Below are 12,577 nucleotides of genomic sequence, written 5' to 3' on the forward strand. Positions count from 1 at the left end.
ATAAGCAAAAGCATGAACACGCCTGTGCGGGTTGGGTGTGTGTAGACTAAAACTGACAGGCGGTTGTGGAAAGAGGAAGAGCGGCTGCTGCTGGGAGAAGGGATTAGTGTGTTTTAAGGGGCACACTGACCTAGGACAATGAAATGCCAGTATCCTGACCCACCAATCACCCTTCTTCCCAAAGAAACACTTCAACTGTCAGCTAGATTTGGGTCATTAGCACTACAAATCCAGAGAATCGGGGCCAACTGAATAGTAGCCCATGGCTTTAGTAAAAGGTCTAAGATGTCTCCTCCTCTTCACAACTCCCCTCAGCCCTCCCCTAAACTGCAATATTCCAGCTGGCTGCATACAGGAAAGGGACAGGACTAGTTAATGACAGAGCCTCTGCATCAGCTGCCCGAGTCAAAGGAAGCAGAGAGAGAGACAGAGAGAGAGAGACAGGGAGCCACATATACGCGATCTCTTAGCCCAGAGCAGACCGTCATCAGCGAGGGTGCCAATCTTCCCAGTGCTTGCTCTTCCTTAGGAAAGGTGGAGATGGTTGAGGGGAGAAGGAGAGCTGAAAATTTAGACCATGCTAAGAAGTTTACCTTGAGATGGACAGTTATTGTTAAAAAAAAGTCAATTACTCTATGTATCCTATGTCAGGTACAAGCCAGGAAAACATATATATTAAATAGTCCCACACTACTATTTGAGTTTTGGATTCTAATTTTTAGTTCATTTTTTTCTTGCTCGTTTTCAAACTGTGACAAACTGTGACATCATGATGTTTCTAGCATTCTTAAACTTAGCAGGAATGCTCCGAATTCACTAATACTCTCCAAACTTACTGTTTTAGCTTTGCTGTGGGCTGAAATCAAGGCCAGAGTTTGTTCGAATCTTGTGTGTCCAATTAGAGAAATGAGTGCTACGTGAAGGCCTGAGGTGGGTTTTCTCTGACTACGAGGCAGGGAGGGCTTTTACTGTTTGTACTTCGTGACAGCTATTCTAGTTAGTTGTTCAGAGGCCTGGAGTGTTGCCTTCTTGGTTCTTGGCATTGTTCCAGGTAACTGAAGTGAGTAAACAAGAGAGATATTTACTTTTCAATTCAGTCCTTCTAGTCAGGGCTTAAGGTCATGGTCAGTCAAACTCCATTAGTGTTTATCAGTATTTGCCTCGTTTATGAGCATTTTCCGTTTCTCTTCTCAACTGTTCTCTTCCTTCCTACCGCTTCTATTCCTTTTGATTCTTACTCTTTTTTTGATAGTGGGAAAATCTGTTATATTTAGACGTAGCCACGTGGACATGGCTTAGACAATCCTCGTTCTATTTACACCCAAAGCACCATAGTCAGGGGCCAGTCAAATGCACATCATCCTCCTTACACAGGACCTGCTCACCGTGTTGCCCTTGGCTTCAAGATCACAGGACTCCTTCACTGCTTCTGTGGTCTTGAGGCAGATGGAAAACACTTGTGGCCATGGGGAACATGACAAAGGCAGAGTGGTCAGGCTTGCTCCCATTGGGAGAGCTCTTCCAGGCTGTCACTGGTCATGGGGAACTGGGCTCGTAGGAGGAGGGTGACATTCAGATATTCTTGTGCCTTTCGACATAGCCTTCTTGGCCTTTCCAGTATTTTGTTCTGATTTGGGTTTGGTGAGGGCAGGAGCCCCCTTCTTTGCCTTCCCTGTAATCTTTATAAAAATCCCATCTGTATCTTTGATAGCCATTTACCAGTCTATTAATGAGAGGTGTGGGCATTGCTTGACCCTGCAAATGACATTCAGCTCCTAGAGACTGCTGGGTCCTCGTTTAGACTCTCTCGGAGGTGCCCATCCATTTAGGGATTTTACATATGATATGCCTATATTAACAGAACCCTATAGATTACACTTTCAGCTTTTAAATTTCTAGGATCATCACTTCACTCTTTTTTCAGCCTTCAGACATCTTACGGACACACCACATATTTTATAAAGTTATTGCTAGTAGTGTAACAACTTAGGCAAATTTCTCAAGTTCTTCCCATGAAATGGTAGTTGGAAAAAAGAGATCTGAATACAAGTAAATGAATATATATTAGATGATTTCTAACTAAAAAAAATAAAATGGTTGTTCAGTACTGCTTCCCAACCTTGACAACTTGTAAGTCAACTGTTGCAAAGTTAAGAGAAGGAAATGCTTTTTAAATGACAGGCTGGGCCACTTTCCCAAGTTTCATCTAGACAGATTACAAGATTGTAAGATTCTTATTTCTTATAACTGGTACCAATTTTATATTGCTTGAGTCCTTCCCAAGGCCTTGTACAATTCCGAGCTCAAGCTGGTGCTAAATAAATGTACTGCTTGAGATAGCGAATCAAGTAATTTCAGACAAAAGATATTAAACATAAAATAGATCAAATTTGAAAACAGTTTGAGTTAGAAATGATGGAAATTAAAATGAGATATCATAATGCATCCATAAGGTTGACAAAAATTAAGAAATCTGGTAATATAAGGTGCAGGCAAAAATGTATAGCAGCAGTAAATCTCACACGGTGTTAGCAGAAGTGTAAACTGGTGCAACCACTCAGAAGAGCAATTTGACATTATTTAGTAAAATTGAGGATATGCATGACCTTCAACCTAGCAATTCTGCTTGGAGAGATACATCCTAATAAGTCTGCTGGGAGACATACATCCTTTCATACATCTTCACAAAAAAGATATACACAATAATGATCACTGCAGCAGCACTGCTTTTACAGCAAAAATGAAAAGCTAACTAACTAGGGAAAAAAAGTGAAACACAAAAACACCAGGAACAATCTACATATCCACCAACAAAAATACACAAACTGTAGTGTATCTATTAATAAGTAAATGGGTAAACTGCAGCATACTCACACAATGGTAGGCAGTAACAGTAGTGAAAATAAATGCACTGGACTATAAAGACTAACATGACGAAAATTGTAGGACAATGTTACTTGAAAAAAGCGAGTTGTACAAAGATAAGAGGTTTAAAAATAAATAATATGTAGTATTTTACATATAGAAACACATATGTGAAAAATGTTTTAAATGTGAATGAGAATAAGAAAGATCAAATTCAGAATAGTAGTTATTTACAGGTAGGAAAATACAGGAATAGAACCCAGAAATAACACATAAGGCTTCAGTTGTATTTGTGATATTTTATTTCTTAAAAAAAAATAGAAATGAAACAGTTTAGTCTAACAAATGTCATAAGAAAGCAACTTTTTTTAGAATGGGAAAGACATTTTGAAGTCCTCATCCAAAAATTATAAATAAGCCAGTTTACTATGTCAACAAGCTGCCCAAATTAGAAAAAAATAAGAGTATGGCTCTTCAAATAACAAAATGACAATATGACTTTTAAAATAGCCAGATGAGGGGCACCTGGGTGGTGCAGTTGGTTAAGCGGCCAACTCTTGGTTTTGGCTCAGGTCATGATCTCATGGTCCTGGGACAGAGCCCCACATCAGGCTCCCCACTCAGTGCTCACACTCTCTCTCTCTCTAATAAATCAATCAATCAATCAATCTTAAAAAAAAAAAATAAAACAGCCAGATGGTTTAGTCTAAGACTCAAAGGTGATTTAGATTTCTAGCCAACCCCATTTCCAAGAGAAAATCCTTCCACGTCTACACTTCAGTAAATCTTACATAGTTTCTTGAGAATATAGAAATAGACATATGCTTTATAGCCAATAAAGGCCAAGCAATTAGAATAGAGGTGTTTAAGAGTCAGAGACTGAATACAAACACCAAACAAAACACACAAAAAACACCCCAAAAAAACCTACTATCAAGAGTAAAACAAATAAAAACTAAAGCAATTCTTTATGAATAATCCTTGGTTATGAGCTCTTAATTTTAGGAAGGGCAGAGAGATTTAACATTGTTGTGGACAGCAAAGGTTTCCCTGAAGAAATGACTCTAAGGCTGAAATGGGAAGAATGAATAAGGATGAATGAAGTGAAGGGGGGTGGTGTGCCTTAGGCGGAGGGTGGGGTGAAGAGCTGCAAAGGCCTGGTGTCTGTGCAGTACTGAAGCTGCAAGAGCAGGAGATGGGGCAGGGCAGAGGCTGTGGGGAGCTGGTGGGCCATGAGGTGGAAGAGGAAGGTGGGGCCTTGTATACCTTGTTAATGAATGTGATTTCCAGACCACCAAAATTGGAATGCCATCTCAAAGTTTAAATGAAGGTATTCTGTATTCTTGATGACTTTTTAAACTGTGTGTGTGGGTGTGTGTGCGTGTGCATGGGTGCAGAGGGATGCAAAGTGGATGCAGAAAGGCCAGCTGGGAGGCTAAGGGGGCAGTCCCCAGGACAGACAACAGCAGCTTTGTCTAGAGTGGTCATGATGGGAAAAGATAAAAGCAGACGTTCTCAAAAGCTTTGTAAGACAAAATCTGCACAACCCAAGCATAGACTAGAGGGTGGGAATAAGGAAGAGTGAGGAGTCAAGGGCTCTTCTGGGCTTCTGGCTTGCACAACTCGAGGACAGTGTCATTCACTGAGAGAGGATGCTGGAAGAGCACCAGGTGGGCTAGGTACTAAGCAAGGGGGGCAGAGATCAGGAGTTCAGTTTTGGATATAAGTTTGGGCTATCTTTGAGAAATTACAAGCAAATTTAGGGGATGCCTGAGTTGAAGGCATAAATTTGTGACCCTGCCTACAGTTGAGACAGCCCAGGAAGAGAATACAGAAAGAAAAGAAGATCAAGCTTTGTGGGGGTCTAACATCGAAGCCAACAGAAAAGGCAATGACTCTACATAAAGGAAACACAAAAGGAGGAGCCAAAAAACAGAAGAAAATATATGGAGAAATACAACCTTCTTTCAATAAATTCTTGTTAGATTAAGAATTAATGAACACATGTATCAGGCTCAATGGCACTTAGCTTGAACCATAAGAGAGTTTCCATTTCAAGTTTTTTTTTAATTTTTTATTTCTACTGAATTAAAAAAAATCCTAAGTCATGATCATATAGATTGGAGAAAGGAACCAGCATCAGATGATGTGTCAGCGACATTCAGATTGATTACTTTACAAAGATCTTTCTCCCTGAAGATTATGTACAGCTCTCAGACAGGTTCCAGTCTAGACTGCTAATCTTATCACACTGAAAAGTTGGAAGACCGGAAGTTTCGATTGGAAGGATAATAGCAAATGAATTCTTAATATACTCTTTGGATATGCTTGCTCGGGAAGGTTATCTTTCATATTTGGATATAGCATTTGTGTGTTAAACATGCCCAAAGATAGATCATTGACTCTTCTGTCCAATAACTAAAGAGGGCCAACAAGGTTTAGAAAAGTCAAATTTTTGGTCAGTGGACTACTTGAAACTTTTTTTTTTCAGAAAATCTGGTTATCTTATCTTCAACATATTTCTAGATAGACATTAACATTATTGGTATCACCTTTTAAAGGAAACTTGTTTGAACACCTTTTCCCTCAAAATCCATCATATTTCAGTTTCAAAGATATACTTCCCACCAATTCTTCACACTGTACACTAAAGAGACATCTTTTAATAGCCATGATTTCATGATAACCTGTTTTCAATATTTCCTTCAAAGCCAAATCAAGATCAGAGGTGTGTTGCTAACCACTAATTTCATGGCAAATGAAATATTGAGTGACTGGGCATAGGTATAATCTTATTTATTCGCATGGCAGCATCATTCCTTGCAGAATTACTGCCCCCATATACACTCTCCAAAAAAAATGCTCTCCAAAAAAAAAGCTTGGTCTTCTTTTCTTTCTGTATTCTCTTCCTGGGCTGTCTCAACTGTAGGCAGGGTCACAAATTTATGCCTTCAACTCAGACATCCTCTAATTTGAAGGGAAAAACTAATTCGAAGACAACTTTTGCAGTCTACAACCCAGCTCACAAAATGTTAACTCTTATCATTTAGATTTTCACCAACCCACAAAAGAATTGGTCAAGATTCTTCCTTCAAATGGCCCACACATGTGAAAAGAACAATAAAGTGAAATATGCTTTAAAGCATGCATATGTACAGTAACTAGTATTTCAACATATGTCCAAAAGAGAGATTTGTTAAGGAACCCTGCCAAAGAGCTTCTTCTGCTTTCTCCTTGATAAAAATATGTGTCAATAATTGTATGACTGCTTTTACAAATTTGGTTTCTTGATAATTTGCTAACAGAAATTTAATTCTGAATATTGCTTCCATGGTTCTGTCCTCCTCTCTACCTGCAGTGACCATGGTAAAAATTATTTTGCAGATGCTCTAGAAAACTTAACTAGCTTACCAGGAGGGTTGCTAGGCTTTATCTGAAAATTCACCAAAGATTAAATGGCTTAGGTCACCATCTGACAACATTTTACACAACAGATAACATACCAGACATTAGGCGTAAACGGATTATTCACTTAATAAGTCTAATTCTCAGATGTCAGTTAACTGAAAATTGATTGTACTTTCCCTGCTTGTACAAAACCACTGTCCTAGCACAGAGATTCACAGTCTATGTCATTGCAATGCTGCAGCCCTCTTTATTATTTAAGGACATAATTCTGAGTTATAGCAGTCGTATCTCCGTTCTCATTTCAGGCTTTCCTACTCAGCAAATCACTTCAGAACCACTGAGCCGAAAGTTTTTGTGAGTTGAGACTATAATGCAACATAGTAAAACAACAGAAAATACAAATTAATAACCAATACACAGAAGATAGATAAACTGCACCCACATGGCTATGAGCTCAGAAAGGCTAACACAGACTTTGTCATCCATGTGTAAACTAATGTGTCCAAGTTTAAAATCTTAGTGGAATTTCTGAAAAAATGAATTAATCTTACATTTCGAGTACGTGAACTATCAACAAAATTGCTTCATTGTTTTGCTTTTCTTCCAACATTATTAGGCTGCTTAAAAGATCCCCAGGAATTGCTAGTTTAGTTCATAAACCCTACCCCAAAAAACACTAATTAAAATATCAGGTGAGACTCACGGTCCAAAGAGGAAGGGGTAAATACAGCAATGAACTCAAATAATTTTTAAATGATGAAAACTCATTAAATTGGATCCCACTAATTCAAAATAATATGAGCATATTACGTAAACAACACTGAAGCCAAAGATGCTTAACAATTCCAAAGACCAAACTGTTTTTGAGAGCTTTATATTTTAGAAGTTTTAAACAGTTGCACTATCAAATTTAGGTTACTTTGTCTATCACTGATGTTGGCAAAGGAAAGTACTATTTCCTATAAATATGTTACACACAAAAGAGAACATCAAGGATGGGAATCAGCTTAAATTCAGATCAAGTCCAGAAGAAGATTTAACCAAATGCTTTTGGAAATGAGATTAAAATGAATCCTTATTTCAAATATATGTGTTATCATTATCTGCCTTTTAATAAGCACACCAATTGTCACATGGACAACGTGTTTTGCTATTTTTTACCTAAAGGACTTCACTGTCAATGCTAAGGAAAACAAACAGATTATACTTCTCATTCCATTATTGCTTTTTTAGATATAAAAAGAGACTGGGAGATCCTACTGGCCAAATGTTGAATGTTCTACAAGCCTTGTCTGTTGTTTCAAAACTCTTAACTGAGAGAAATCTATGAGCATAAATGAAAATTTCAAAAATAATGACACACCCACAGTGTACAGAGCTACATTTAGTGAACATCTATCTTTCCTTGGATTTTATTTTCATAGATTAAAGAAAACAAAATTGCCATCATTCTTTATATACCTATTTGGAAAAGCAACACTTCATCAGCAAGATTAGCAGAATTTACAACAGAAATTACTTGTCATCAAGTTCATGTTTTAGTTATTCAGATAAATAAAGCAACATTCAGCTTCACGTTTGCGTGTTTCAACAAGTGCAACTGTGGTTCTATAGCTTTCTCTGGGCCCCTTTGGCAAAGACTGAGTGGGGGTCATATTACTGGGCATCCAACTTGCAAAACAGGCCTCAATCACTTAATGTCACTTAAAATCACTCGGTTTACTAGAGCAACTCGCAGATTAATCCAGGAAGAGTGGAGAAGCCAGATGGGTGATGGATGGGGTCACGGGGCCACGGGGCACATGTAAGCACTTCGTGCATTTTTAGAAGATTCCTGGCAGAACGGTGGCAAAATCTGCCCCACTGTGGCTCCAGCCCAGGGAAAGAGCATCTTTGGGTAATTCATCTGCCCAGAGAGGATACTCTTTTATAACTCTTACCACTGCATCATAATTAGCTAACAGACTGGTGCTAGAAGTTTCTCCCAGAAGACACCCATAAGGTATACCATCTCACAGAGGAAAAAAAAAAAAAATGAAGCAAATATTTTGTTCTCCCCGATCAGAAATATCAGTACTATAAAAGTTACATTGATTGCTAAATTTAAAAGGAATCTCAGTAAGTAGTACAAAGATCTCTGAGTAGAAGTAGATAAAATAAACTGAGTTATCTGGCACTGAGCTAAGTGGGAGAGCCTTGATATCACAGACCCAAAGTTTTAATTTAACGTTAAAATGACCGCAAGTATAGTTAAACACACCATACTAAAAAGTTCTTACATTAAGATTCGACCTCTTTTAGGAACTCAAAGTTATCTGTCACATTTCCATATGTGACCATGATCCTACTACATTTTAATAAAAATCACAATGTATACTAATTCGCCATATACAAACTTAACACATATGGCATAAGGGTTAAAATATTTGCGTCATTCTTAATGTACTAAAATGTGCATCTGAGAAACTTTTCCCACATAAGTAATGAGCAACCTGAAAGAGCTCTTCCTAGGTTTAAGCAGGGCAATCTCCACCCTCACTCCTTTCTTTTCCTCCCCTTGCTGTTTTTTATTTGCACTCTTTGAAGAAATGTTCATATTTTTTATTCTAAGCTAGCTGAGAGACTAGTTCCTGTGGAAAAGGAAGAAAAGAAAGTGAAGCAATAAAAGGAAACCGTCTATGGGCAATATTAACTATAAATAGATTTTTAAACAAAACAAATCATGAGTGTTTCAAAATATTTGTTACAAAGTTTTATTCTACTGAATTAAAAGACATAAATTCCTTTCCTATGTTGTATGAATTTGAGTTGTAGAAACTTCTCAACTACTTGATAAATATAATTGAAATATTATTAAATATAATGTTTTATACCATGTCTTTCCTTCAGATACTGCTGACATGTAGTATTTTACCTAATAGGAAATTTAGGATAACTGACTTTACAGAATATCATATATTAATAAACTCATATTCTAATTAATTACTATTAAAATAATTAAATACCTTTTGTAGACTGGTCGGATTTAGCTGAGTTTTGTCTATTATTTTCACAGCAACCTGAAAAAGAGAATCATTAAACTATATATTTGAGAATATGTACTTTGATGGATTAAAAACTTATAAAGAAAAAATCTTTTGTTTCATTCCTAACTAGATGTAATTTAGTTATATTTGGTCTTCAGATCACTAGATGGTAAAGTTGTGACAATCTGGCAGCCTTATGATGTATTCCATTGACCTATGTCTTTAGCATATCGGATTCTGAGTCAATAAAATTACACCTTTCGTATTTCTTCCAAGTCTCCCCTTTAAAGTAAAAATCATTTGTATCTTAATCTTTTACTTATGATCTTAGTAAGTTGTAATTATCAGAAGGGAGGGGATTATAAGCTTTCAGTAGGTTAGGTATCATGTGAATAAAATGATTAGAGAAATCAAACACCCAAGTTCGCTTATAGCCCCAGACTAACCAAGTGAATTAGGTCTAAGTCTCTGCCTAATAGAGCCTGTGTCTGAATAGTTCCTGGAGCCAGAATGGGCAGAGGACTAAAATGAACCATAAGTGACAATATTATGTACAGAGCAAAAGAAAAACTTATTAAAAACAAATTATGACTGAGATCTTCATAATGTCCTAACGGAATCCAGGAAACATTAAGTAATATTAACTTTTTTAGTCTTTACTATACAAATTATTAAATATTAGTAATAAGATTAAATACATACATTTTGCTATCCACATACACATAATTTAAAACACATGGGATTTTAGAAACCCAATTCTCTTATTACCTGAGAAAAACATCTGTTTTTAACCACAAGTGCAATGTGGTCTCTGAACAGATAAAAAGTAGTGGCTGACTTTATACACATTTATACCTAATTTACCTTAAGCAGTAAGTAATGAGAACTTACCCTGGCCCTGTTCCTAGGGTCGGGGAACAAAGGTAGTCAAAAATGTTTACAGAAACCATATAAAGAAGACAGAAGTCTGAGGAAAGCTCAACTGTAGTATGGCTGATTTATGAGACGCTGCAGGCAGGGATGAGTCTTTTCTGAACCTTCAAAGGCCAACTTTTTGTGCCTTTTTATAGCTCTGTCTACGGATGTTCCATTCACACATATCTCAGTATTTACCATATTTCAAATGTCATTTATTCCCAGCATCAGCTCATAGGAAAGCTTTGTAACAAGACCCTGGAGAGGTCCAAGTAAATATTAAAAAGCATCATGAAAACTTACCTCTCTACCAGTTAAAACATGTCTTGCCAATTTCACTTTGGCAAAATTTCCCTTCCCTATTGTTTTTTGTAAACGATAATTTCCAATGTGAGGCTGTTCGTCTGTTGCTGACGTAATGGAGTTTCTACACCGAGGAATGTTCTGTCTGCTACTTGATTTGGTAGGCGGGATATGCGGTTCAGTGTATCCATCCACAGATGTATGCTAAGAAAACGGTTACAAGATTTCATTGTTAATGAGATTATATCTTAAAAAGGACCGTTAAAAAGACTACAAATAATTTTTGTTAATAATTCAACTTCAATGAAAATACATTGCACTACATGATTTTAAAGTGAAAGAATTCTATTTATAATTTCTACTTGACTTTAGTTCGCTTTGTCAGAGGAAATATAACTATTTAAAATGAAATGTTCTGCATAACTTTAGGCATTTTTTTTTAGAGAGTGCGCCTGCGCACAAGTAGGGGGGAGGGGTGGAAGAGAGGGGGACAAGGAGAGGGAGAGAGAATCCCAAGCAGGCTCCAGGCCCAGTGCAGAGCCTGATGTGGGGCTCGATCTCACAACCCTGAGATCATGACCTGGGCCAAAATCAAGAGTTGGATGCTTAACTAACTGAGCCACCCAGGCACTACTACATACATGCTTTTGATTTAAAAAAATATAAAGAGATAGATAGAAGCCATACAGACCATTACCCCTCTAAGGGTATTATCCCTTCAGGTTGAGATGACAACACAGTCCAGGATTGAGGCATTAAAAGGCAGAATGTCTTTAATGCCAAGACAAACAAGTTCATGAGTACAGCTCTGTTTCTCCACACTCTGTTTCACTCTTTCACTTGCTGGCATATAGTTCAGTCAATTGACCAACCAGCTGCCTGCTTCAGGTATCCTGACTGCTCCCTGCCTGATCCAAGCCCCTCCCTCAGCTTACCGTGTTCAACCATGAGCCCTGTCTGGGTCGGTGACATAATGCCCACTGCATTCCTCCTCAGTGCTACTCTTGAGGCAGAGGTGTGGGTCTGTCTTACAGTCACACTAGCCCACAACCGTGACGAATCTTGTTCAAGGGCAGGCTCAGCACCTGAGTCCCAGGGCCAGCTGCCTAACAAACTGTTTTCCCAGCTCTCAAAGCTCCTGCTGTCGTTTAGTTTTGCCTGCATTCTGACATACATACATTTCTAGCAGTTTTTGTGAGAACAGAGTCACACACAATAAATGTAACATCTTTCTCCAACTCACGTCTTTAAAATAGCTGAAGATGAGTAGCACAAATTAACAAAAGAAAGGAGTATTTTTTTATTTGCAAAGTAACTGATTCAGCCTGTGTTGTCCTGCCTATACAACTACAAGCTTGTCTAGAAAAATTCTGATCAGAAAATTTCGTAAAGGCAATATTAAAGATGACTCCATTTACCAAGCTCATGCAAAGCATGACTCAAGGTCATTTTTCTCTTTGTTATTACTTTAGGACTTGTTTTTAACAGGAGAAAATCAAATTTAATTATGTATGTAAAAGGGTTCCATAAAACCTAAGGCCTCTACTTTCAAATTTTTTTTAAACTTGGTGCAAATTAAAGGGTGGTCTCTGGGTCTTACACACACCTGCAGCCTCCAGCCTCACTGTGAACTAGTGCCCATTTGGTGTATTTCACAGCAAACTGCTTTCATGTAGCTCGTCATCCGCTCCACTGGACTATCACTACACACTTCTCTGTCTCTGCCGCCCTACCACGAGCAATTTGAGGACAGGGATGTTTTCTTTTCATTTTTATATACTCACCACATTGCAGAGCGCCAGACACAGAGGAAAGGCTCAATAAATCAATACTTCTCAAAGTGTTGTCCCTGAACCAGCACCATCAGCATCATCTGGAAACTTGTTAGAAATGCAAATTCTCTGGCTCTGTTCCAGCCCCACTGAGTGAGAAGCTCTGGGGGTGGGCCCAGCGATCTGTGCTCTAACAAGTCCTCCGGGTGATTCTGATGCAAGCTGACGTCTGAAAACTACTCAATAAATAATGTAAGAAGGAGGTAAATACAAAGGTATTCACGGGCT

General features: G+C 37.9%; 1 protein-coding gene across 3 annotated transcripts in view; it reads right to left on the reverse strand.

The window, feature by feature from the left end:
* The window catches only part of MARK1 (microtubule affinity regulating kinase 1), a 69,019-nt gene extending 57,792 nt beyond the window's left edge, over positions 1-11,227 (reverse strand). For all 3 annotated transcript variants that reach the window (XM_032422494.1, XM_032422493.1, XM_032422492.1), the window contains exons 1-3: positions 11,209-11,227; positions 10,518-10,721; positions 9,279-9,332 (exon numbers count right to left, since the gene is read on the reverse strand). In XM_032422494.1, the coding sequence (XP_032278385.1) occupies positions 9,279-9,332; positions 10,518-10,721; positions 11,209-11,211 (261 nt within the window). In that variant the 5' untranslated portion in view covers positions 11,212-11,227. The remainder of the gene's footprint in view (positions 1-9,278; positions 9,333-10,517; positions 10,722-11,208) is intronic.
* Between the last annotated feature and the right edge of the window lie 1,350 nt (positions 11,228-12,577).

This window comes from Phoca vitulina, unplaced genomic scaffold, assembly GCF_004348235.1.
Source record: "Phoca vitulina isolate PV1807 unplaced genomic scaffold, GSC_HSeal_1.0 scaffold26, whole genome shotgun sequence".
In the NCBI taxonomy this organism is placed as follows: Eukaryota; Metazoa; Chordata; class Mammalia; order Carnivora; family Phocidae; genus Phoca; species Phoca vitulina.